The following is a 26,625-nucleotide window of genomic DNA, read 5'->3' on the forward strand; positions in this document are numbered from 1 at the left end:
ACACACCTTAAAGACTAAGAAGTTCGTCATCTGTTGCAGAAGGGTTTAGTTTTTGTTTTTGCATGACTACATTCTGAAAGCTGTCCAGCTTCGCTCAAACCGGTCGAAGGTTCTGTGAGAGCCGCTTGACACAGAGGGAGAAAAAAACACATTTTAAACCAATATCCATTCAAAACGTAGGGTATATGCAAGTCTTTACTAACCCTATAAATAAATTCAGACAGTTTTGTCTGTAGAAGGAACAAAAAAAAAAAAAGTTATGCACCACAACCTATGACTAAAAAGCAAAATTAAAATGTCAAAATCTTGACATTCCTTACACCCACTCAGTTTAGCATGAATTCATGTTCATATCCAGAGAGGGTTCAAATAAACTAGAAACCTTCTAGCAGAAGGGATTCCATTTGGGCTCCACTAGTTCTTTGGAAGGTTTATTTTACAATATTCAATAAGAATAGTCCTCCAAATATGCTCCGTTTTCTTTTTTTAAGCTTTTTTTTTTTTTTTTTTAACATGAGTCAATGAAACCCTTAATCTTTATTCTTCCTCATCATCTTACCAAAAAGACAAAAAAAAGTATTTAAAACTAGGCCACAATAATGGAAACCAGCAGATGTAAAACCACCTCAACAGTAACATTAGCCTTTTTTTTTTATATTCAGACCTCAACAAGAGGCCACTTCCAAAGTGTCAGGGAGCACGATATTCCAAACACAGCATAGGACTTACAGAAGAGAAGACAAAATCCTAACATTCAGCCATACAAAATAGTCCAACAGACAACTTCTCTAATTTACACGCCGAAGGTTGGTGAGAAGAGGCAGTCTGTGTGCAGATAGATCCTTTTTTTTTTTTTCTTTCCTTGTCAGTCTAGGTTTTTTTTATGTTTGTCTTATTCATTGTTGCAAAGCTAAAGCAGTTAATATTTTACGAATGGTCCTCGAAGCTCAACGATCCCCGTCATGAGGTCCGTAGGAGAGTTCGGTCAGGCCAGCGCGCGGGCCTGAGTGGCTCAGGCTGGAGGGGGTAGGGGGTGGCAGAGGGGCAGGATGCAGGACAAATCGTGTGTATAATGATGATCATTGCTAATCCCTGCGTGGTCCATAAGGAGGAACGCTCAGCGTTGTTTTTATTTTTTATTTTTATTTTTTTTGCCACTTTCTTCAGTAAACAGTTGGAAGAGCCGAAGTGCCGCCCACCGAGTCCCCAAGTCTTGCAAAAGGTACCCCGAAGATGTTTATGACATGTTCCTTGCATCCCTGAAGCTGCTGGAGAACAACTCCATTAAGGAAGTGATTCGGAAAAGGAACAAGGTAGCATAAGAAGGCGTCGAGAAAAGGTTTAAATAGACCTCTGATCAACGAGAAAAAGAGTTCTTATCCTGGCCGTCCGAGCCAGAGTCTATAGAAAACAATAGAATGATAATGAGCATGGCTGTTATTGATATTAGGAGGGCTAAACGCTGTGGCATCAGGAGGAGGGGAGAGATTGCATTATTTCCATGTGTTTGCTGCTTGGGAGATGGAGCGGGAAGGAATCATGTCCAGCAGATATTCCCGCTGACGTTCCACTGCAGAGGAGGTCTTATGAGCAGACAAGCTGGGATTGACGTAGGCCATCGTCACCCCTGGAAGGACACACAAAAAAACGTAAACGCATAGTCATGTGTGATAAATGAGTACATTATTAAAATTTGTTCTTTTAATTAATTCGCTAAGAGAAACATTATATAGATTGGTTAAAACAGCCTTTCTTTTCTGTTACCAATAAAAACACACTGTAAAGACAGAAATGTGGACTGTGAAAAGGTTTTTTTAATCTTCCTTTAATCTGGCATAAAGGTCTCATTGGAATGCATATTCTTATTCATTGAATATGGCTATGAATCAAAGATTATAGAGTCTAAGAGAAAAAAAATGTTTATTCATTCTTTTAAAGTCTATGAGCAGAAGGAGCATTAGAACTCTGTGCCTTGCACATGCATGCAACCACAACTTTAATCTTTTTTTATTGGGATTTTATGTTAAAGACCTAGTCAAAACCTACACTTCCTATAAAAAAATAATTGGTGAGACTTGAACATAATGTTTCCAGATGCAGTCTAACGTAGCTGAGCTGGAGTCGTTTCGAAACTAAGAATAGGAAAGAAAAAAAAAACTCAAAAGGACTTCAGATGTGCAAATCTGGTATAGACACCTAAATAGGCTTGCCAAACTCTTTTTGATATCCACATTTTGAAAACCATAAATCATTTCCCTTCCTTTTCACAGTCATTAACTATTGCATATTGCACAAAATCTCAATACATTGAAGTTTCTAGAAACATTGTAATAAAATGTATCATACTACACAGTGTACAAAGTAGTGTTCTTACAAAGTAAGAAAATGTGGCGTGCATTTTCTGCATAACTTTGTCACATTTGTGTACCTGCATTCCCACTGCCCTGCTTCCTCCAGGCTCCCATGTTGCCCTGGTTACCGCTGCTGCTGGCGCTGACCTTTGCTCCCTGCTGCAGTGAGAGAGCGGCAGCGTGTTTCCCTGCTCTGCTGCCCAGCGCAGCCGCCGTCACCGCGTTCTGCAGCTGGGAGGAGGTAAAGGAGTGCGCCACGCCACGAGACTGGATGCTGTGCGCCAAATGACTCTGTACAGAGACACAACGCGGGTGAAATCCTGAGCAAGGTGGACATCAACAAACATAATGCAGGAGCAAATAAGAGACTGCTACATAAGTAAATGGAGGGCCGACCTGCTTAATGGAGTGGTGTGCAGACATTGATCGGTGCTGCAAGTCAGACCTGATCTGCTTGTACTGCGGGGATATCAGCACCTCGCTCTTGGACAGCGAGGGAGAGGAGGACGAGGTGGTTTTGGAGGAGGATGAAGAGGCCGTCTGCTGGAGGATACGCTGTTCGATCTCCTGCTCCTGCTGGAGCGCCTTCACAAAGGCTGCCTTCAGACGGTTTGTGTGCTCGGCCTTTAGGGCCTTCTTCTGATTGGACGACATGCATTGGTCGCAGAGGATGGTGCCGGCCTTCTCCTTCCTCCAGCGGGAGGTGAAGTCCGTCTTGCACTGGGCGCAGGTGTATGGGTCTTTGGAATTGGAGCTGGCCATGGAAGCAGCAGGACCCAGATTACCTAGATATGGAATAATATTGAGACAATATTGATTATTTAACATCTTTACAATCTGTTGTTGCCATCGTAACCACAGAGACAATTACCCACCCCGGCCGTGCATCTCGAGTAGCTTTTGAACCACCTCCTCTAACCCCAACAAGTAGATGAACTCATTATTAGCCGCAGATGGCAGGAAGTTGAACTCGGGAGCAGGAGGTTTGGGAGGAGGAATCTCCAGCAGAGTCTTCTCCAACTGCTTCCTTAGAGCTAGCTTAGCGGCCGCCTGCCTGCTAGCCGGAGAATCATTGACACTGGAGCTGGGAGACGAGCCTTTAAGACCAGAAGAGCCCTAAAAACACAAAGACAAAATCTAAATTTCACACAAACGGAGAGGAGGTTTAGAAATCACCACAGGTGCGGTTTTAACCCGAGGGATGCTGACCATGACGTTGTTGGCCACGTTAGCCACTCGAATGAGTCCCTGCTGAATGATCCTCTGGCCCTGGATCTGGACGTTGGGGACAGAAGCCCTGGGCGCCAGTAACAGTGGGGGCGGACCTGAACCGCTGTGCTGCTGGTGCTGCCGCAGGCTAGCGATCTGCTGAGGGGTCACCGCAATAGGCTGGGGGGGTGCACAGATATAGCAATTATAGAGAACAGTCCTCAACAATATAAACAAGAAAAATAAACACATTAAAGACATTCACAGCATAAAGTTTAAAGAGGTGGACAACAACCTGGGCTCCTCTGACCAAGGGTGGCATCACGATCTGAGAGTTGTGTTTGGACGGGATGTGCTGTCCACCCCGCACTAAGGGTGGGGGGATCACCGTGCCTGAGCTGCGACCTGTCACCTGCAAACACAATAATGATGATATTTATAAATAATAGAGATGAAACCTCTCAGGTAAAAGGAAAAAATACACAAGTTTTAGAATGAGTACTCGAGGTGAGGCGATACCTGAAGGGGTCCTTTACTGGATGTCATGCTGCCTCGCACTAGAGGAGGAGGAGTTGCCACTGAGCCACTCGCCTGAACACAGACAAAGTGTGGTTTAAGAAGTTAACCAACCCTGGCAAAATAAACACCATAACTTGGTTTCTATAAGGTAGCAGCTTTATAATATAAAAAATGTCATGACTTAAAAAGTGGGTTCAAATTGACTAATTTAAATTGCTATAAGACTTATGTCTAATATTCACATCAAAAATATCCTGAGATCCTGAGTATAGATTAGGAATCCTAATCTGGGCTTTTATTTAAATGATCCGTATTTCTGAAGAGACTCAACTCCTGATACCTGTTATCATGGTGTTGTGCGTGATCTTGTCTGCCACAGTCCACAAAGACATGCGACCGTAATTTGTGCAGCTAATTTGAATTAAAAATAAAGACAATATTTAATTAATCTAATCAAGACAGCCATTTTGTGGCCCACTAGCTCATCAAACACAGAAATGTGAAATCCGCAAGCAAATCAATTACACTGTTGTTGGGTTGGGGGTGAGGGAAGCATTTTATTTTGTAAATAAAATCTTAAATTTCCTGATTTTGAAAATAAGCACACCCTGCACAATAAGCTTATTTCCCGCACAGTAAATATAGGAAGTGTTTATAGGAAGTGCAGATGCTTCCTATAAACAGTCTGTGCGGGAAATACAGTCCCGGGAAATACCTGCCTGCCTGGTACGTTTATAGGAAGCATCTGCACTGATAATAGAGATATGCCTCAACGCTGAAGAATAATGACAATAACCAAGAAAGATTCACACAGAAAGTAGAGTTTTCAAACAGGACATAGCCTTAAGTGAGTAAATGAGCTTGAACTATAACACTACAGCATTCTGCTTGCAGAAAAAGTTTTAAACTCTTCTTAGAAATTATAAATTAATTTGCAAAACAAACAGAAATGTATCTTTTATTATAAAATATATACAGTGTTAGGCCAATAGTAGGGAGACTGGGTTGATTACAGATCATTATGAGGCTCTTTGGGAAAATTGCTTATTTCCATTTTAACAAACCTTTTATTTTTCACCCTTCATAACGTCCACAGAGAAAGAGGGGTTGAGTCCAGATGTAGTGCTTTGCTTGTATGACGTTACAAATAAAGCAGTACATCTGAGAATCAGATGAAAACTGTTTCTGTAAATTTTGACTGCACATGAAAAATAAATATATAACAAAGAGGAAACATGCTAGCATGAACAACTTCAGGGAAGTGCTTTGCATAAAAAAATTCAAAGGAAGTAAAACTGAATTTTACCAAAGACTACAATTGTGCTGACTCAGATACATCTAGAGAAACAAAAATATGTTTTTCAGAGACTTCTATTAGAACAAAATTATCCTTTGCTGCCAAACCACCAAAGTGTCGAAATGGCCAAACAAAAATGAGTTTCATCAACTGAACACAATCACAATACTAATGTGATTTGACTGTTGCTGCAAAGTCAAATCACAAAATGTCCTGTCTCAAATAATTTGGACCTGTACTGGGGATTAAAAAAATCCTGATCAGGAAATCTCTATTTTTCATTCCATTAAGAGTCAATAAAGGATTAGAACAAGAACTATGTGTTCTGTGGAGAGCTAAAACCCTTATTCAGAATGGCACAACACAGTGAAAGCCTCTTAATGTTGCAAACTTTGCTCCCTTTGCTGCTTACCTTCTGTACAGTGCTTTCCTTCTGGATCTGGCTTTGTCGTAGTTTCTTGAGGAGAACCAGTTTGGCTTCTTGGAGCCTCAGTTCCTCCTTGAGCTGTTTTATAATACGTTCCCTTTCCTCAGGTGAGCTCTTCTGCACATATGACCAAAAAAAAAAAAGACATACGTTCATACCATGTTATTTTCTGGGTGTAGTGAAAGCCAGCTTTTAAATCAGTTCAAGATAATAAATAGCATACCAGACGATTGCCTAACTATCTTTTTAGTGGCTGCAAATGCCTTTATAGACAGTAAATACTGCAAAACTACTATTGCATTTTAAAGTTCTGTTCTCCTACCATGAGTTTATCTGTGTCCGTCTTCGTGAAGCAGTGGCCGTTCATGACGGGACTGGACGGCTCGTTGTCTGATAACACAATCACATCATCTGGAGAAGGCGGCTGTTGTTCTTTCTTAATGTCACTGAAGGAAGAAACAATAAGAATACATGCTTATTATTAAACAAATAATTATTACATTTTATTACACATTCATAAACCAAAGACCAATTGCAACTGAGTTTAAGTTTAATTAGTTTTCCTGAATGTTGCCTTGCGTTGAAATAGTGCTTTCCAATAACGCTTTGCATCATGCATAGGAATTCTAGTGTTTTTTTGTTTTATTTAAGAACATACTTGGATGGAGCGAGAGAATCAACTGAAGTTGTTTGGGAGTCTGACTTTGATGGTTAATTGGAAGATTTTTTGTACTTACACTTGTGTAAAGACCGTTTAAACTGGTTTCAGAGTTGTTTTGCAAGTTCACACCCAATCCATGGAGCATCATCACCTTACCAAACATAAATTAGTTGCAGTTATGCAACAAAAGATGTACAATGCCTGTCGCAATACGCAATAAGTCATTTAATCGCATGATAAAGTTAAAAATGCTCAATTTCCATTCTGATGATTAATATTTTGTGAAGGGCAGTTTTGTTTGTAGAGGCTTTATAATCCATTTTATTTATGGTTTCTGTTGTGTGTGGTTTTGATTTCCATTTTATTTATTGTTTTTGGTTGTTGTGTTTTACTTTGGATATTTAAAATATCTTCCAGTTCCAGCAAAATTTGTTATTGTAACAGACCTATGAACAAGTGACATTTGATTAATTTTCTCTCGTTTGAACAAAGTTATCCATTATGAACTTGTAGCTTTGTCTTGAATCCAGTAGATGGCGTTATTGAATTGTTATTCTGCCAGCCTTGCTGCGGTGCAAATGTGTGCAGGAACACACAAGAAGACATGTACCAAGAGATCAATAATGGGGTAATGGCGGCAGAGGAAGAATACAACCACCGATTATATCCAACGTAAGGTAGCATCAACAGACCAGCTGTGCTCTCCCTTCTGGGAGCAGAGGGACTCAAAGCAGCAATCTAATGAACTAAAGTGTAGAACTGGAACTGAAGTGAAAGCTGGAGACCTTTGTTAAGTGCATAATGGCTTTTCCTGGCGACTAAGCAAAACAAAGGTGACTTACGGCATGTTATGTTCGCAATCGAAGGGAGGGGGAGACAAGTGGCAGTAGCGGAGAGGTGGGTGAAAAAGAGAGAAGGGAGGGGAGGGGGGTCACAGTAATGTTACAGAACAAGAACAACGACTGACCACTGTAGGTAGGCCGAGTTATGCAAAAGAGCTTTGGGTATGCTAGCGTCTGTGACATCGGACTCCGACATCTGCATCATGCTGTGCAATTATTCTCCACTGTGTGGAAGTTCAGTCCCTGCCAAGCAAGAGGTTCCAGGGCTTGAGGCAAGACCCGTTTTGTCGCCCACACCGGGCCTCACCCCGCTCCTGCTCTACCTCTATGGCAAGGCCTGTGGCCTAGCCGCGCCGGCAAAGCCTGGGCCTCGGCTCTCCCCTCCCTCCCAGCTGCCGACGCCAGAGTCACAAGCGGAGCGGAGCAGAGGTCGGCCTGAGACGCTGGAGAGGGTGACAGCGAGCGGTGGGGGGGGAGGGTAATACATGGCCAGGAGCCAACCTATTGTGTACACTCACTCTCACTCAGTCACCACTTCACGCACCCCTCCCCCAACCTTACTTGTTCATCTTTTATACTCCAACTCACTGAGTCAGTTCTTCTGGGTTTTTTTTTCCCCTCTTCCTTTTGCTCACCCCGGAGTCGTGTCTCTGCTGCCCTCTCAACGGCTCCCCTCAGGAGACATCAATCTAAGGCCACTAAGGTCTGTCCAGAGTGTGTAATAGAGTATTTTCCTTATGTGTTTAACTTAAATGTGAAAAGAAAAACTGATCTGCATAAAGTTCTGCTTTTCAAAGACATATTACACCTTTGAACAAAAACAAAGCCCGAGATGAGCAGCTTCGTTTACATTCTGTCCATAAAATAAAAACAGCAGTCAGAGGAACACAGTAAGCACCATTACTGAGGATTTGAGTGCTTCCTAATGTACCACAAAACCTTCAAGGCGAACCCTGCGCGTTGACCAATATGGCCTCATTACCGACATGACACGGCCTAGCTGATGAAGGTTGCTACCATCTATTGAGAACAGCTTACACAAGCGTCACAACACCACATGGCAGCTTGGTTATGTAAGGTCCAGTGTCTCTACATGCCTCGGCTTCCCCAGATTGTAGATGTACGCTGACCCCCCTCCCATGGTAGGATTTTGCTGATTCAGTCGTTCTGAGGTGTAGATGAATCTTCAAATTCAGAGTGCAACGCAAACCAGCCCGGAGCCGATTTCATCTCTTTAAGGGAATGAAACAGCTCGGTGCAGATTGGTTGAAATATCAAGAAAACACTGTAAAGCAGACGTCTAGCATATAAATAGAAAGTCTCAATTCAGTTACTGTACGATTGTTTGACACAGTTTGAAGCTGGATTGAACTCTGTCATTCATACTTTTAACAAAGCTGAGCTTCGATGACAAAGGCTTCCATAAACAATCCAAATAATCACTTTGCAGAAAGGAAGCACGTAAACATTAAAAGAGGCTAAAAGCTGGGGCCAAAGGTGACACTCGTCTGTAATTATGCGGTAACGCAGCACAGCCAAACACACTCACTATTCAATCACCCCTCTGTTCCACTTACACTGTTATCATATCACTGTGTGTGTGTGTGTGTGTGTGTGTGTGTGTGTGTGTGTGTGTGTGTGTGTACGTGTATGTATTTATCTCTCTACCAAATACACATCACATGACATCAGGCATTTCTCTGTGTGGTCATGTGACACACCCACCACTCCTCCTGGCCCCTCCTTCCTCCAACTGCTCCTTCCAACGTGGAAACCATGGCAACGGCCAGTTGGAACCAGTTTGTGACACATAGCCTTCATTTTGTGAGAAGTGCGAGGCAGAGTTCAGGTGCTGCTGTGGGAGAAAATGGAGCCTGGGCCTTTAGGAGCCTCAAAAGTTTTCAGAATGGGGGCAGGCTGCTGGCAACCACACACCGACTTCCTGTATGACTCCTGTCAGACCACTCGCTCTACTGCAATTTCAGTGAGAAACCTGAAACTCCAAAAGACGTAGCTCTATGCAGAACACCCCGCTGTGCGTGCCTGTATACAATCCATGGCCTATAGTAACATACATGGGGCCTTGTCCCTTATAACAGGGAAACATAAAAATACATAGAATCACCTCAGATGTCGTAGAATTCAAAACGTTGTTTCAGCCTACCAATCTACAACTGTATCAGAAAGGTAGCCCTTGAAGCTCAGAGTTGGCGACAAACATGACGCAAGAAGGTTTCTAATGTTTCTTGCAAATGCTGGTAAACGACTGTGGAGATGATTGACCTACAATGTAATATCAAGGCCCAGAGATTAGGAATAGACTGCTACTGGTCAATGTTCAATGCATTAGATGGCACGCCTTTCCTCACCATGAAGTTGTTGTATGTATGAGAAAAGTTTTGTAGTCTCCTTTCAGCCAGCTGATTGGCAGTGTGCTGCAGTAAGTGGAGGAAGGACATTTGATAATTCCAGCTAGCAAGCTTTGAGGAAAGTGTCTGTTAGCAGTCTAACGCAGGATTTATCAGAGCAGATCCCCACTATCCATCCTTCCCTCCCTCCATCCATTATCTTCCACTTATCCAAAGTTGGGCTGCATAGGCAGCAGACTAAGCAGGAAGGCCCGGCTCCTCCAGGGGAATCCCAAGATGTTCCCAAGGTGAGAAAAACAGACCCTCCACCGTGTCCATAACCCTGCTAATTATGCAATTATTCTCAGCTACCTCAGTTCTACTTTTATAAACACCTAAAAGCTATAATATTCTGACCTTGAAAAGTAATACTAAATTAATGTATTTTACCTTTTCCAAGTTTAAAAAATTCCATAAAAATAAATTAAAATTTTTTTATGGAGCCCATTACCTGTAATTATCAATATGTTGGATTATTTTATTTTTTTTGCAACAGCAGGCATAATTGTTGCTTTTCCTCCTAAAATTGACTCGTGTTGCTTATTTCTGTTTTGTAGTTTTGTGTCAAAACATTGGAACCTTTGTACTCAAAGTTGTACTCCAAAAATGTAATGCCAGCTCATGTCCAACAGTAATACAATCACGTAAAATACAGTATGTTCTGTTTACATGACAGTGCAACACCCACAAAGAAACCAAAACCCAACAGATTATTTTCCTTGCCTCACCTTTTGGATGTGCTCATATCCACTGGTTCGTCTCCAGTCTGCACCTCCAACTTGATGGTAGCCTTCACCTCCCCAGTCTTCAGGATGCTGGCTGCTACCTTAGCAGCCTGCTCACTCTTCAGCTTCATGCCCTCAGCTGCAGGTCCCACCAGGGCCAGCGGGGCCCCAGCTGCATCACCTCTCTCCAGCTTTACCCGCTTGCCGTCCATGTCCCCCGGGGAACTGCCAAGAGCTGCATGGTCCCTCTCCAGAGCTCGCTTCTGGCTGCGCGTTTGACGCACCGCCTCTTCTGACATGGCTGCTCTCACCCTGGAGATACAGAAGGAACAAACAGTTGCAGCACTCTGTTTATGTATTCAGAAAACACAGAAAAGCAAACAAAAGAGGTAGGCTAGGTAAAAAAAAAAAAAAAGAAAAAAGAAAAGGTGAAGAAATTGACTTGAAATCAAGACTGAGGGCGAGCATTTCTCATTTGGCAAACATCATCAATATAACAAAATGCTTCAGCACAACAGAGGCAGTCTTATAAGCCAAGTGAGGTAAAATCTGGCTCAGTGTACATTTCATTGAAGTGAAAGAGTATCTGAAAGTGAGTCAATTAGATAAAGCCAGCAGTGCCAGGCCGGCTGTCTTAAACCGAGACAACAAAGAGTCCTAAAGGTGATTGAAGATGCTAAACCAAATCAGCTAATCTGCAGTTTGAAACAAAGCGTCACATACAGGGCTTGACTGGGAGCACTTAGTACTTCAATGCCAGTTTGCAAAAGTCAAACACTTTACAATACATTCATTTACATCAAGGACGATTGGGGGTGAGGGGGGAAGAAACTTGCGCAGGATTTGATTTAATCAAGATTTTCTTCACTTAATAAATAAGTGATTATTATAACAGAAGCCGTCTTGATTTACTAAATTCTATTGTGGGAAGAAATGCTCATTAAAAAACCCAAAGGATGCAATATTTGCAGTTTTACTTTATTTCTCTTAAAAAATAATCAAGTCTAATAAATTTATTAGATCTACAGAGTTTACTTAAAATTTCCAACAACTACCGTCCTAAACAGGTGCAACACCAGAAAAGGTTTACATACATTGAACATTCTCATATTCTTTAGTCTGGTCGTGACAGTCTGGATCAGATGGTTGATATTAGTGTTTTGCCTTAAAAGCATAAAAGCTTTAGAAGATTCTTGGTGAAGTTTTCTATTCAAAGAAAAACTAACTATTAAGTATTTTGGTAAAAGCATCATGCTAAGCGTATCTTTTGTTGCCAGTGAATCCAAATTATTCAACTCCCTATAAAATCAGTAGTTGAAACCATAAAGGTGTTCCAACAAAATGTTCTCAAACACACAAAACAATGAGCTTCTGGAATGACCCAGACCAAAACTCTATCTAAAAACTGAAAAGTGGCAGAAAACAAACCAGCTTAAATTAAAAGCTGACCCAATTCTTACAGAGTACAGCAACAGCAAAAGTAAGAGAACCACTAAGATTTCAGAATACAAAGCAGAAAGTGAATATTATTAGTGACACTTTCACATAAAGCGAACAAATTGTCACGCATTAGAGATGAAGCAGGAACTCACATCCTCACTTTATTAATTCATGATGTTTCACATAAAATGTGTGTCATTTGGAAACATTCTGCGTACTGATAAGTGAACACATTATGAGCAATTTATGAGAGGGAAATCACTTCCTTGAAAAACCAGTTCTAACTGGTCCGAGATGGAGGGAGCGCAAAGGCCGAACCAACCCAGAGACAAAGTCGCAAGAATTACAAGGAGAATACGGGACAAAACTAATTCCAAATCACAGCTGCAACTTGAAACCGAGCCCTCGTACCAAATTATTTCATCTATATTTCGGAATATTTATCTATAGAGTCTAATGTGAAGCAGAGAGTTGGAAAAGAAAATTTGAAAATAAGTCAACAATTAATTTGTTGATAATTAAAACAGCAAGCTAATGTCTGGGATGTTTGTGTTGGGCTGCAAAGCATGGCAGTCTACTGAAATGATAAACCTAGTCTACAGGTTATAGGGCCTTTTGAATATTTATTAATTAAATATTAAAGAGACAGTAATTCATACTGCTGTTTAATGGCCAAAAACATTCAAAACAAAACCAACTTAACTCAGCCAACATTCAGGCCTGCTGACATGAAAGTTTGCAGTACTTAGAAAGGACCCAACTCTGTTACACAGCTAGGACAGATGTGCCCTGCTGTACCATGCCTGAATACAAAGAGCATCTATCTACCGGAGATGACAGCTTTTGTGTGGGAGTGTGTTGCACACGGCACTGCAGAAATCAAACTTAAACCAAGATACAATTAAGTAATGGCTTCACAGTCAGTTTGCACAACATTGTGGTGAACTATGGCAGATTTAAGAAGCAGAGAATCTACTCTCAAAGTTAGACATTCAAATTGCCACGTGACCAGAAAAACTGTAGCCACTAGTTTCAAGTTGAGACACGTGGCTACCTTTGTCCCGGAAGGAACGGACAGACTGCGAAGCCCTAAAGTATTAGATGTCCCGATGGGGAGCATTTGCGTATGCTACAAAGTGAGATGATTACACTTGAAAACCAATGAGGCCTTTTGTGTGCCATTGCTGGTTTACTTATTCAAATAAATTGTCTAGAGATGAAACACCAGCGGGTCATTCAGACATTAGGTGCACAATACCTAAACCCTATTACTAGAACCGAGTGATTTTATACATCAGATGGAAACTCAAAGCATTTTCTCATCACTGCAAAAAGCGCCACCAGGTCCTGGATCCATAAATCCTCTTCTGTGTGGATACCTTTACCAAGTGAAAAAGACTCAGAACTAGCCACTTTCACAATCACTGAAATGTTTAATGGCTGTGGTTTATTTGGGGAGTCAGAGAGAGACAGAGCCGGTACCAGGAGGACTGAATGGAGGAGGAAAAGTTGCTACATTATATTCTTCTAAACTTTGAATCTCTGTCTGCAGTTGGAAATGTTGGTGCCTTCCAGGAAAACCCCAAGAGTTGAAAGGGAAGAAGTTACATACTTCAGACAATTAATAATGTCAATCAAACTAATTATGCTAATTGCTAAGATGATAAATACAATTTAAACTACATAATTATTTCTCTTTTATAAAATTAGCGAAACACATCTTTACAGTACTACTCACATCCAACATAAATAATTCTTGCACACAAAAAAGAAAAAGGTAAATATTTTGAATGTTTTTCTGACATCTCCCAGTGTTATTGTTCTTAAATAGAAACCAGAATTGACTAAATATCTGCATGTCAAAGCTTAACCACAAAATATATGGAGATGCATCAATTGGAATTTTAACAGCATTAGTCAGGCTCGCTCTGTTCTGGTTGAAAAAATAAAAAAGTCAAACTCAAACATCAAACTGGCAAAGAACTACAACTACAAACTTCTAAAGCAACCAAGCAGCAATAGTCTTGGCATCCTCAAACTCTTCTATGCGCCATAAAACAAACAGCAACTGACCCTATAATCACACTAAGAGGTTTGATTTGTCGGCTGTCAAGTCTATAAAAGAGTTGAGGGGAAGCTGAAACCTGCAACCAGGAGAGGCTGATTTTTCAGGCATATGGTCTTCCGTTTATGTCTGAAACACTTGCAACCGAAGGGAATTGGTGTGTGAATGTCTGCTTACATTAGAGATTGAGCATATTACCAATGAAGGGATGTCAGTATTTTCATGAGATGCTAGCCAGTTTGCCCCTTATTCCCCTATCACCCTCTGTGTAAATAGTTAAGTTTCCTAATTTTTTCTTTTTGAATGAAACTTGATCGTTTTTCACAAGATTGACCCCACCAAAAGTCCTAAACTTAGGAAGAACACCAAGAAACTGGTGGTGGAAAACAACAAGGCAATAAAAGTTGCAAAATGCTTGAGGGTCATAATGTTTGTAGGAGTAAGTAGATTTATTCAGCTGCCTATAAACTTAAAGAACATATATTAGATGGGGGGGGGGAAACTAATAAGAAACAAGCTATATATTGAGACCTATGTACTTGTGAATCCACAGTAAATGTTCCAGCAGCATGTTGAAAGAGAAAATCTACTAATCAGTGGTCAAAGGACGTTGCAATCACAGGTTAAGGGTCACATTTAACTGTCTGCAAACAATTACATTTTAAGGGAATTCTACAGCATAAACAGCTTTGTAAGCTCAGTTCATTATGTATTAAACCACCGTCTCCACTTATAATTCAGACGTTTTCTTTCTTAGATGAAAACAAAGAAAAACAAATCTTACCTGAAGCAATTTTTCAGGCATCCCATCTTACATAAAATAGTTAGGAGCGTTTAAATTTAGTAAAAGACAACAATCTAATAAATATGGGACATTTCTATGAGCAATATACAGTACATCTAAAGTAAGGCATATGCATGTTGATTATCAGAAAATATCTATAAAGTGCAAGCAATGCTAAATGTTTAAAACACAAGTGGAACTGTGGGAAACAAGGCTGGAAGAGGACACGTGTTTATCATGCTACCATGGACGGCGAGGAGGATACATGGGCCTTATTTTCAAAATTCTGTTTTATTTTATGTCAAATTCCACTTTTTCTGTTTCAGTTTTTCTGAATTACATTTTAACCAAATTAATTAACCCAAAAAGAACATAATTATGGAGTGAATGGAAAAAAAAAAAAAAAAAACACATCCTTAGCTAGGGTTCGGTATTTCATATCAAATGAAAAACTGCTGTGGTCCAACAGAACATTAGTTTTATAAGGTGTTCAGTGTTTCCCCCTCATTTTTTTAAGAACTCAAAAATTATGTGCAAAAACTAATATCTTTTTTGTAACATGAAAGAAAATTTCCCTTTTAAAAATGCTCTAGAGTTTCAACTCAATATCAATATACTTATTACATGCAAAAAAAACTTGTAAGTAGTAAAAGTTTGTGCACGTTTCCATGATAATCAAGACCTTTGTTCATATTTTTCCTGAATCGCCACCAGCTGTGTTTTGCTATGGATTCTAGTTTGTGTAATAAGTTCAGCGATTCAATCCCCATTTTCCGCATCGCAGAAATCATGGGGCCCTAGATACAGCCGCAGTATAAAAAAATGCAACCAAAAGGAGGATGGGACAAAGCAAAAAAAAATAAACTATGTAAATCTGTCAATTAAAGCTGAGCAGAAATTCATATATAGCTTAAACAACACAGGACATTTATTGTTCTCTGAAAGGACCCCATAGCCCAAATGAAATCTCCAACATTCTTGAGTACAGTATAGCAGGATAAAAAAAAAAAAAAATGCTTGCCTAAAAATAAATGGAAATCTGTGACCTGAGCTGACACTCCATGTTTTACCCTCAGTCGCTCTCCTTTTGTGTCCAGAAGCTTCGCAGAGAATGGATCAATGGCAACGGCTCAACCCCTCAGGTAGACCGCTCGCCGCTCATCTCCAGCCCCTTAACGACCCCCCCACTGGGACTGGTCGCAGCCCGTGAACACATTAACAGCCATTTTAAAGACACACAGGCTCCTCGGCTGCGTCCTTAGGGTTCAATACAAGGAGAAACAACAATTATGCCGTCCGATAGAGATGCCACAAGTATGAATTATTATAGCCCAATAAAAGACAACAGAACACTAACTCATTTTTGGCCAGTGCTAAGCAGCACTGGCCTTTATTATACTGATTTAATCCCTCATACTGACCAGCTATCCAACTGGACGATGCGTCTGTGTGATGATTTTAAATTTAAGGCGACGGCTAAGGCATCACAACTAATGGGGTTTTTTTTCTGTACTGCCAGCTCAACATTTTAAATGTCCAATGCTCTTTATGAGGTGATCAGAAAACAGGATTTTTTTTTTACAGATATACTCTTAATAATGACAAAAATAAAGATCAGACTACTTGTGCTGGTTTGATCACCAGGGTAAGAATGGGGGCAGGGACCCAGCTGAGGAGGTGCCATGGTTGGGGGAGGGAGAAGAACGCAGAGCGCATGTGGTTAGCTGAGCCATAATCTAACTGTACCCAAGTGAAGAAAAAAAAAAAAAAAACAAAAAAAAAAACTCTTCCTTGTCTTCTCTTTCTCACTGACAAGCTCACTCTCCATCTTACCCCTCCCTGTCTTTCTCTCTCTCTCTGTCCCTCTCTCTCTATCTCACACACACACACACACACACACACACACACACACACACACACTCCTTGCTCGCTTGTTCTGTTCTAGGCTTGGACAGCCTAGAAGTCTCCAAGAGTGTGTGTGTGTGTGCGCGTGCAGGGGTGTGTGTGCCCCTACCGGTTGTGTCCCGAACGCCAAGGGTTAAGCCCCTGCCATTTTAACGCCACTGACAGATCAGACCATTAGGGTGTTACCTAACAAAATGGAAGCCTTTAACCCTGAATCTGCCAGACTGTCTCTTTGTGTGTGTTGGGGTGTGTGTGTCTGTGTGCGTAAATGAGAGCCGGAGCTGCACAGAGTGTATCTGTGTGTGCGCATGTCTCCACCTGGATTCTACCCCCAGCAACATGACGACAACGAAACACCAACAAGACCAGGAAGTATGAAAAACCTCTGACTTCTGTACATGATCGTATAAAACTGCTGGTAGACATACGGCCGCATTTAACCACAAGAGCTCGCTTGTTTGCATCACACAGACACACTCACACCTCATCATGTAACCTCCTCGCATAAAGACCCAACGTCTAATCTGGATTATAGTAGACACACGTAGAACTGCAGTAACGTTGCGTGTCTGTTGACCACCAATTAATCCGTAATAAGGTGACAAAACTCACATAAAATACTACTCATCTCATCTCTCAGTATCATTCTACACTATTATTGTACAATCCCTAGATACATTTACAGACACAAGTATTTACAATCCAAAATATAAAAGAACAGCTAAACATTGTCAAAAATCTAAGGAAGGGCTAATCTCAAATTTCAGCCTAATTGCTTCCAAATGGTCCCTCTGTAATCCTGTAAAACCAGAAGCACATACCCTCATAGAAACTGGAGGGCCAGGACACACGCAGACTGCTATCAGATTACATTTCTTAGAAATGGATCTAAGCAGGAAGTGACCAGAGCAAAAAAGGGGACCTCTGGGAGTGAAACAAAACCGTATAAAAAGACATCTCAAGATGGAAAACACGAACAAACAAAGAATTACACCCAATGTTAGTGACAATTGGTGCATATTTCTGAGATTAGACGAGGCGTCATAAGTTTTAAGTGGCTTTCTATCAGAAGGGGTCAGTCAAGATTAGAAAACAAAAGAACATTTCCCGAAGAGTAAAGATGCAACGATGAGATTCAGGCCACTCCATTCAGAGAAAATTCATGAGAAAAACTGACCAGACACAAAAACTGAGCCTGTACTAGGTATGAACTCTTTCTACTAATAATTATTTTTTACTTATAAAGAGAATATACTACAATGATACTGACAGCTATGGATTTTCAAAACAATAAACAGTTTTGATAAGTGGAAGCAGACCAAGAGAGGAAACAAAAATGGTGCTAGAGACAAAACAGAATTTAGCTTCTAAATATGTCCCTAAATATGTGTATGTAGGTTTTGCTTTGGTTGCTGCATCAAGTTATTTTGGATTTTCTTGATTGCCTAATAAGCTCTCCTCCAGCATCAAACACCTGGCATCTAGAACAGGCTCCCACTCTATACTAGTGTTGTGTAATGTAAAAGAGCAACCAAGGGTTTCTTCCTTCATCTGCTACTTGCTTGCTTGCATTACATTACACCATTTCATCACAACTTCTGCCATCCTCCACTTATCTGAGATCAAGTTGAAGGGGTGACGGGTCCAGGAGGGAAAGTCAGACATTCATCTCCCCAGTGACCCAGCTCCTTCTGGGGGATACCAAGGCCAAAAGGGATAGCTATTCTGACCAGCAAGTTCTAAGACTTCCTTAGTGTCATAACTGGGGTTGCACAATACATCACAAATACGTCAATGTCGCAATATCACTGTGTGCAATATTCATATTGCAAAGAACAGCTTGGTGTTCAAAAACTTGAGGCTCATACATTCCAAGTGTTGTGAACTTGCATTTTTGATGCTAATGTATCAGTTAGCCTGCAGGACACACGCTCACTGCAGACACAGAGACATTGTCCCAAAGCCTAAAAGGTCACCGAGTGTAGGAAGCACACACGAGAAAGAGAGGAAAGAAGACAATAGGCATATATTGCAACTGATATGATTGCAATATTTAACATTATTATCTCAGTTGAGAGATTTTCTAATGTTGTGCATCCCTATAGTCACAACCCAGGTGGAAGTCCCCAACAAACCTCCAATCTAAAGTTTGCTGTATGAAGCTGTACCAATGTATTCACAAGCTACAGTTCAAAATCTCACACTTTTCTGTCAAATGATGTCTAGTTTTTACAATCCTAATAAGAAGATGGCAAAGAAAATGCTGAACCAGAGAAACAAGCGTTTTCATCGGTTTTATAGAACATAAAACAGCATATTTCCCCTTCTCTGTCTGCTACTACACACTTCTGGTCATCTAGCTGAAAGAAAATGTCTAATAGTTACTGTTTATCTAAAAGAAGAAACTTTCTGTTTGGAAAATCTGACAGTCATGGAAAAAACAGACATTGATGGTGTGGAAAGAATAAAAGTGCAACCCATGCTGCTATTAAGGCAACATTTTACAAAGTTAGTTATCCAACTACAAGCCACATATCTGTGAAGCAGCTGCCTGCAGGCTCTACCAGAGCATATAGCTGGATTAAACAGATAATATTAGTTTGTTATACTTGTGTTACTCAATAAAGACTAAACATAAAAAGGATAGAATTTCCTGCTTAATAAAAAAAAACATTAGATTGAAAACCAGTATTAAAATCTAGCATTCTATGGATGTCGGAAATTCCTTTGGTGCACTTGTCTGGGCCGGACCAAAGGCAAACTTCTTTTCTTTGTTGGTTTGCTTTCACATAGTGCTTTTTTAATATAAATGACCTACAATTTGTAAACAAAGCAATGGTTACTGCTCCCATTGGACAGAAATGATGCAAGGATCAAGGGGGTCAAGAGGTTGAAATCAGCTGCAGGACTTAAAATGCAAACAAAATTTAGAAATAATTTCCAATAGACAGAATACTAGCCAATTCAGGAAATATCAGTTGTGGAAGTTATTGCTAAAAAAAAAAAAAAAAAAACCTGAATGCTCACAAAACTAAACCAAAGCATGGCTTCTTTTTAGGGCTGTAAGATAGAAAATCTGGTGATGAGATCATTAGTGGTAAAAATTGTGATGACAAAACCCGCTGATCTGCTGTTTAAGACTGTGTTTCTAATGGATAAATACTAAATTAGCATGTAAAAAAGCAAGTTCACAACAATTGGAATATATCAGCCTGCAATTAAGCCACTCCAAAATCTCCTTTTTGATATGAATTTTGTACACACTTATATTGTGATAATATATCCTCGAGATTCTGTAGCGCCCTTCTGTCATTAATATAAAAATGAACATATTGCTGAGAGAACACATTTAATGAAGCTGCTGACATGCAAAAATCAAAGCAACCGCTACACCAAAAATGATACACAACTCCAAAAATATATAAAAAAGTGTAATATAAATTGCTTGCTTCCCTGCACAAGGATCTTTGAAATCATAGGGAGAAAAAAAACTTTTCCTATGATGTTGACCAAGTGGCTTGAAAGTCACTTTGGTCAACTGACAAAGGACAAGGCGATGCATATTTAATGTGGGACAGGAGACAGTTTTTCACTACTAGCTTTCAGTTGGACTAAAATAAAAGAAAACAAAAAAAACACCTTATGTGTCACTAAAAACAACAGTTATCCTTTCCAGGAACACAAAAATTGTCATTTTTAATTAGTTGGATTTAGTGTTATTTAACATCTTTGACAATTAAAAAATTTGAGCTGCACACAGACCTAATGTAAAGGCGGTGAAGTAAATTATCACTGCTAGTATGAGAAATGCATTACCTAAGATAATAATTTACTAAATAAGTACATAAAGACACATGACCTGAAGCTGCCATCACTTTAAACAACAAAACAACATGAGGTGTCTGATGGCTAAAAGGGACAGGCTGGTCACATTGTTAACACACATGCTTGACAAAATCCAACAGGGTAAACAAGTAATAGTCAGGGCAGTTACGGTTTAAAGACCTTCCTGGCTTCTGCTTAAAGAACCGCCCCAGGCTGTTGGGTGGTTATTCCTGTCCAATATGCCTACTCCTGTCCTCTGGTATCTGGAGGAACTGTCAGAAAGGGAGTTTCTCAGATAGCATGAAAACACTGTAAATCAGCAAAGTTATGCTTGGGTGATATAATAGAACAAGATGTCAGAGGTGGTAAAGTAAAGAACTGGTGCTGTAAAAAAGTGGCAGGAAAGTCTAGAAGTTTAATATAAGTAAGTTTACTGTGATGTGTGAAATATTTTTTATACTCGGAATCATAAAAGGTGAACACCCTTATTAGAAAACAGTATAGATGACTCATTATTAGTAAAGAAATGAACAAAAAAATAGCCATGTTCATGCTTGGTATGACACCAAGACAACACTATCGTAGTTTGTTTTTCACTTGTAGAAAGAGAACTTAGATTTTTTTTTAAAATCAGTGACATTTTAACATAATCTGAAACTGCCTAAACTAAACTGTGACATGTAGTATAAAGAAGTATAATAAAATACCATGATGAGGGAGGAAGAGAAGGGAGGAGAGTAGTCACACATTTAAGAACATATGCTTTCATATCAGCTATAGTGACTAAGGAGTAAGATACACATGCCATAATTAAGATTACATAACAGTAGGATTAAAATATATATTACATTTCAGATAAGAACATTTCCAGTATTCATACCCCTTGAATGTTTTCACACTTTTGCTACGTACAATCGCACACCGAGGTGTTTTCTTAATGTGACAGATGAAAACAAAATAGCACAAAATCATGAAGTGGAAGGAAAATTATACAATGTTTCCACTATATTTTACAACTAAAAAGTGTAGCCAGCATCTCTATTCGATCCACCTGAGTCAATGATTCATAGATCCACCCATCATGGTAATTACAGCTGCCAGGTTCTTCTGGCAGATGTTTTTACCAGCTTTGCACATGGAAATGCAGAACTCTTTGTCCATTCCAATTTGCTACAATAAAAAAAAACCTCAAGCTTACTCAGACTGACTGGGAACATCAATTTACAAGTCTTGCCACAAAACCTTAGTCAGATTTAGGTCTGTACTTTGACAGGGCCGTAAAGTGCCCAGGTCTAAACCAGACTTGCCCACTTTATGGTTCCTTGTCACTATCCGGCCCTTTAGATATTTTGTTGCCTGGTTTTAAAATTTTTAAGTGGAAATTAGAAAGACAGGAATTGCCGAATCTAACAGCAAACATAAAGAGACACTATGCAAATGCATGACAATTGCAATAGTTATTCATGTTAAATAAAGATAACGATTCAGTTGTCAAAATGGAGGGACACATCTTATCAATGAGTTAAAGTTTTTACTGCAAGGATGTCAAAGTGATAATAGTAGTTTATTATGAAATAAACTACTATTTTTTTCAAAGTCACTTCGAAAAAAGGTCCATACAATAGTTTGGCCTTCTACCATAGTAACAGATACATCGTTGGGTCAAAATAATAATAGATTTTATTTATAATGCCCTTTATATCTTTAGATTTCAAAGGGCAATAATCACCCAATTCTTGTTCACTTGTAGCTCTGATTCTACGTTTGGAGTCGCTGTCTTTCATCAGCTGCCTTGTTTGGCTAAAGAAAAGCATCCCACAGCATTATGCTGCCACCCCAATGCTTTTATTGCGATTTGTAATTAAATTTTGTTCTTCATACAGTGTTCTTTTAAGTACACTTAAAAGAAGTGTAAATGGGTGTGCCGTGGTGGCGTAGGGGTTAGCACGACCCACATTTGGAGCCCTTGACGCGGCCGTCGCGGGTTCGACTCCCGGACCCGACGACATTTGCCGCATCTCTTCCCCCCTCTCCTTCCCCATTTCCTGTCAGCCCACTATCATATAAGGGACACTAGAGCCCACAAAAAGACCCCCTGGAGGGGTAAAAAAAAAAAAAGTGTAAATTTCTTCCACATGTTTGTCACAAAGTGTATCAGCATTCAGCTTTTTATTTTGTATTTATACAAAGATTAAACACAGGTTGACTATTTCCCAACTGAGCGAAGGCAATTGGTTTATATTTAAGGGAATCAGCATAAAAGGGGAAATACAAATTCCTGCCACACTTTTCATTTTTTGCAAAGTATTAAAAAAATAAAATAAAAGCATCTGTTTACTTTCACTTCACTGTCACACCGTACATTTTGTTCCCCTGTCACATAAAATATATTGAATATTACGATTGTAACATTAAAGACGTCCAAGGGGTGCTAATATTTTTCCAGGCACCGTATAAACCAGATAATTGCAACAAAGAGTGAATAACCATGGAAATAAATGCGGAAATAACATATATTAGTCAACAATAGAAAACATATCTGTAAGTTGAAGTTTTAATCAAGATGAATAACAGAGCATCAGAAGTCATGCCTGTCTAGTTACATCACTCTCAGGGGAGTTACACCCCTCCCACCCCCCATGTCTCTTTTTTTTATAAGAGGCACCCCTCCTCAGGCAACTCCAAGGCGCATCATAAAATGCAAAGCGACACATGTCCTCTTTCACCAGCCAAGGGTGCCAACTGTCTGCCTGATCTAAATAGAGGACACTTGCTCAGAAGAGAAAGTGATAAGCAGACTGCTGTTCATCTCACAAAAAACAAAAAGAACAAAAAACATAACTGAAAGTCAGAATTGCAAATACAATTCTGACTTGACCTCTTGAAGAACAGGCAGGGACCTTTGGTCAGGAGCCAAGTAGATATAAGATGACTGCTTAAAGCAACCTACAAAAACACAACTAAGAAAGTCACTATGATAGAATAACAATAATGGCGTAAATTAAGAGGCATGTCTCTACTGATAAAATACTTCCGAATTTTTTTTTTACCTCAACAGGCACTGAACGGTGTAGTAACTAAAAGACCATGTCGACTTGGCATTGGATCTCGAATTTGTATCATGGTACACAAACCTTGCTTTTCTAGTAAAACAAAAGTGGGAATTCAGATGTCTCACCAAAACACCTAACCAAACGTGGGAGATTGCTACTAAGCTGTCGTGGACGCACAGAGACAACACCGGCCAAGGCACAATCGTCCACCATTACGCCTCCATAAAGTCTCTTCACGCTTGAGCTAATCTGACAAAGTTATGAGATCAATGGTTTCTGGAAGCGCAGGAGAATAAATCTACAACTAGGAGAAACCGCAGACTTATAAATGCCTGCTGACAACAATAGTAATACTGTTTGAAAACTTAAGAGACGCTACTTAAACCTCGGAAGAGCGGATGCCTGTGCTGAACTAACCCATCAACAACAACAAGCTATCGGATGCTAACGTTAACTTGGCTTCCCAACAACAACCTGTCCATCTGTCCGGCTACAAAACCAGAGGCTACATAAATCCAGCCCACAATGGTCCTCGGCGGTTAGTTGTGATACCAGGTGTAAACCAGGAGCTTGTGCCCCTTTAAGAAGTGATAACACATATCATACATTTTAGACTGGGTGTTTCTACACCTCCGAATAGCGATACACGGTAGAGACAATGAAACCGACCCCGTTTCGGAGAGCAACGGGGCAGTACAAGGCGAGCTAACATGCAAGCTAAGTTAGCCTGCTAACGCTAATTCTCTGGTCTGCACAAACAGTCCCTGGATGTGTTCACGAATAATTGAGCGTTAATTACACAGAGAAATGTCATTTTTGGCTAAATCATTGTTGGCTTCAAATTAGCAAATTCAGTAATTAACTTTCATTATGTACTAATACCGGTGCAGGATAAAACAAGTTTGATAGGAAAAGTTTGTTTTATTTTGCTCCACTTTTGAGGCTTTGCTCCTGGCAGTCCGTCCTCGGTAGGTGTGTGTGTGTGTGTATGTGTGTGTGTGTGTGTGTGAATGTGTGTGTGTGTGTGGAGCCCAACGACACACAAACTGTTACCTTGCACGTTAGCGGAGATCAAGCTATGCTAGCTAGCTTAACTTGCGTTAGCCGAGCTAACACCGACAGAAAAAAACTTCCGTCACCGTCACGTTTTAAATGGAAATTATGATCTCGGATAAGATTACAGGACAACGAAATAAAGTTTCACGAACTTACGGAGTATATAGGAGGAGCCGGGTCGAGTTCCCCCGCGGTTTTCACTTGTTTGGCGTCAGTATTTAGCTGGCTTTGGCGTAAAAAAATCCCGGGGATCCCCTCTCTTCTGTCCGCTGCCACTCCGGTTGCCAGATAATGTAATGAGCCACCACAGGCGGCGTCATGCTGCGTTCATACACACCTCGGAAATGATAAGTGCTGCGATGGAAGGAAAAAAGATGTGTTCTGGAACGACTTCACGGAAGTGACTGAGTAGTAGGAGAAATGCATTTTTGCGAATGCTTTGACTTTGGAGTTTGATACATTATACGCATGTCCACTTTTAATGTGCATCTTCTCTGCATAAATAAGATACGTAGCTTCAGCTGTTAGTAATTAATTGAGTCACATAATCTATTTATAGTTTTGACACAGGATAATTCGTCCCGGACAACAGGTAGCCTATTTAATGTTACGCCTCTTCATTGTATCAAAGAATATATATTTTTAAACTCGAATCATGTGCTGTCTTTACAAGAGCTCATTCAATAAAGTTTATGTTTTTTTATGAATATATTCATTCATTTAGAAATGTCTGGGTGAAAGAAAGCTGCACAAACCATGTGCAGTTTAAAACGTTTGTCGGGGTTCTGCTGTGACATAAACCAGATAATGCAATCAGGCATCAGTTTCCGTCTTGTGCTCCTTTCTGCTTGAAGGCATCTAAAAAAGTGTCTGAATCTGAAAAGTGTCATGTGCATTTGAACTGAACCTTTACAAGATACGGTTCTATGGAAAAGCAACCTTTTCACATTTTGTCATGTTGAAATCATAGAAATGTCTATTTCAATTATTTCCCCACTCTAAGTCAGCGCTTTGCAATTAAAGCTGCAAGTCTTTTTGGAGGGGAATGTCTACCAGCTGTGCACATGTAAAAGCTGATGTTTTCAGATTTTTTCTTTCTTCACGGGAAATTGTTCATTGTCAGAGTGATGGCTAAAGAGTGCCTGCGAGACGCAATTTTCAAGTTGCCACACGTTCTCAAGAATATTTAGCTCTCCTCTTTGACTTGGTAATTCAAACTTATGAATATGATTTCCTTTGTAGCTCAGGCCATATGTTTTATGTTCCATGTTCTCTAGAAGGCTGAACTGGCTTCTTGATCCATAAAGCTACTTTTCCACTATAACATACTAAACCTGTCTCTAGTTGTTTTTTCCAGGTATAAGTAAAAACAACTCGTACCTGGAAGTTGTTTTTACAACTACTAATAAAGTAATAGATCCTTTATTAGCCTCTACTAAGCGAGCTGAAGATGTGACTTCAAAAGGTTGCTGGTCACTGACTGGCTTGAGCGGTGGTGTCCAAAGTCAATCTTCAAGGGTTTTAGTTCATTTCCTTGTTCAACACACCTGGATTAAATTATGGATCACCAGCAGCCCTTTGTAAAACTTTTTAACATTATGAGGAGGCAGTTGGACTATTTACGTCAGTTTTGTTGATGCAGAGACAAACCGGCAGGACACTGGTCACTGAGGAGCTGAAGACAATTGGCCATTATGCAAGAATATTATACAACAATAAAAAATGACCCTTGTTTTTAAATTGCAATAGTAATTGGTCATTTTCCAGGCAGATAATGCCATTTTATAAAATAATGAAGAGCTGATGTCATTTTCAGTTGTTATAAAAATGCTGTAAATATCAAACATGACAAAAGAAATGACTGTAATTTGACGCCTTGAAATTTGGCATCCGTCTCTTTAAGAAGCTCCTATTTCCGACACTTTGACTTTAGCATAATAATGCTTCCCATTACGCTGTTTACAACCATTCTTAGAAGAATTATACCGAGAAGTAGTCTGTACGGGAAGCTCAGCAGACTCGCAGTTCCATCAGGTGTTTGCTAATTGCTGCTGCTAG

At 40.0% G+C, this 26,625-nt stretch overlaps 1 protein-coding gene across 1 annotated transcript; it reads right to left on the bottom strand.

Moving 5' to 3' along the window:
* Positions 1 to 476: 476 nt before the first annotated feature.
* On the bottom strand, positions 477 to 24,933 carry LOC102221442 (transcriptional repressor p66-alpha-like). The gene is made up of 11 exons (XM_023340281.1): positions 24,724 to 24,933; positions 10,443 to 10,751; positions 6,126 to 6,249; positions 5,789 to 5,920; positions 4,080 to 4,151; positions 3,856 to 3,972; positions 3,561 to 3,740; positions 3,227 to 3,467; positions 2,748 to 3,136; positions 2,429 to 2,642; positions 477 to 1,627 (listed from the first exon to the last, which is right to left on the bottom strand). The coding sequence occupies exons 2-11, from the start codon at positions 10,736 to 10,738 to the stop codon at positions 1,494 to 1,496; spliced, it is 1,899 nt and encodes a 632-aa protein (XP_023196049.1). The 5' UTR covers positions 10,739 to 10,751; positions 24,724 to 24,933; the 3' UTR covers positions 477 to 1,493.
* Positions 24,934 to 26,625: the final 1,692 nt, after the last annotated feature.

The sequence above is a fragment of the Xiphophorus maculatus genome, chromosome 9, assembly GCF_002775205.1.
Source record: "Xiphophorus maculatus strain JP 163 A chromosome 9, X_maculatus-5.0-male, whole genome shotgun sequence".
NCBI lineage: Eukaryota > Metazoa > Chordata > Actinopteri > Cyprinodontiformes > Poeciliidae > Xiphophorus > Xiphophorus maculatus.

Coding starts and splice junctions, on each gene's coding strand:
- LOC102221442 (XM_023340281.1), bottom strand. CDS start 10,738: ATGTCAGAAGAGGCGGTGCGTCAAACGCGCAGCCAGAAGCGAGCTCTG. Junction 4,152..5,788: donor AGGAAAGCACTGTACAGAAG/GTAAGCAGCAAA, acceptor GTCTGTGTTCAG/GCGAGTGGCTCAGTGGCAAC. Junction 2,643..2,747: donor CACACCACTCCATTAAGCAG/GTCGGCCCTCCA, acceptor GTCTCTGTACAG/AGTCATTTGGCGCACAGCAT.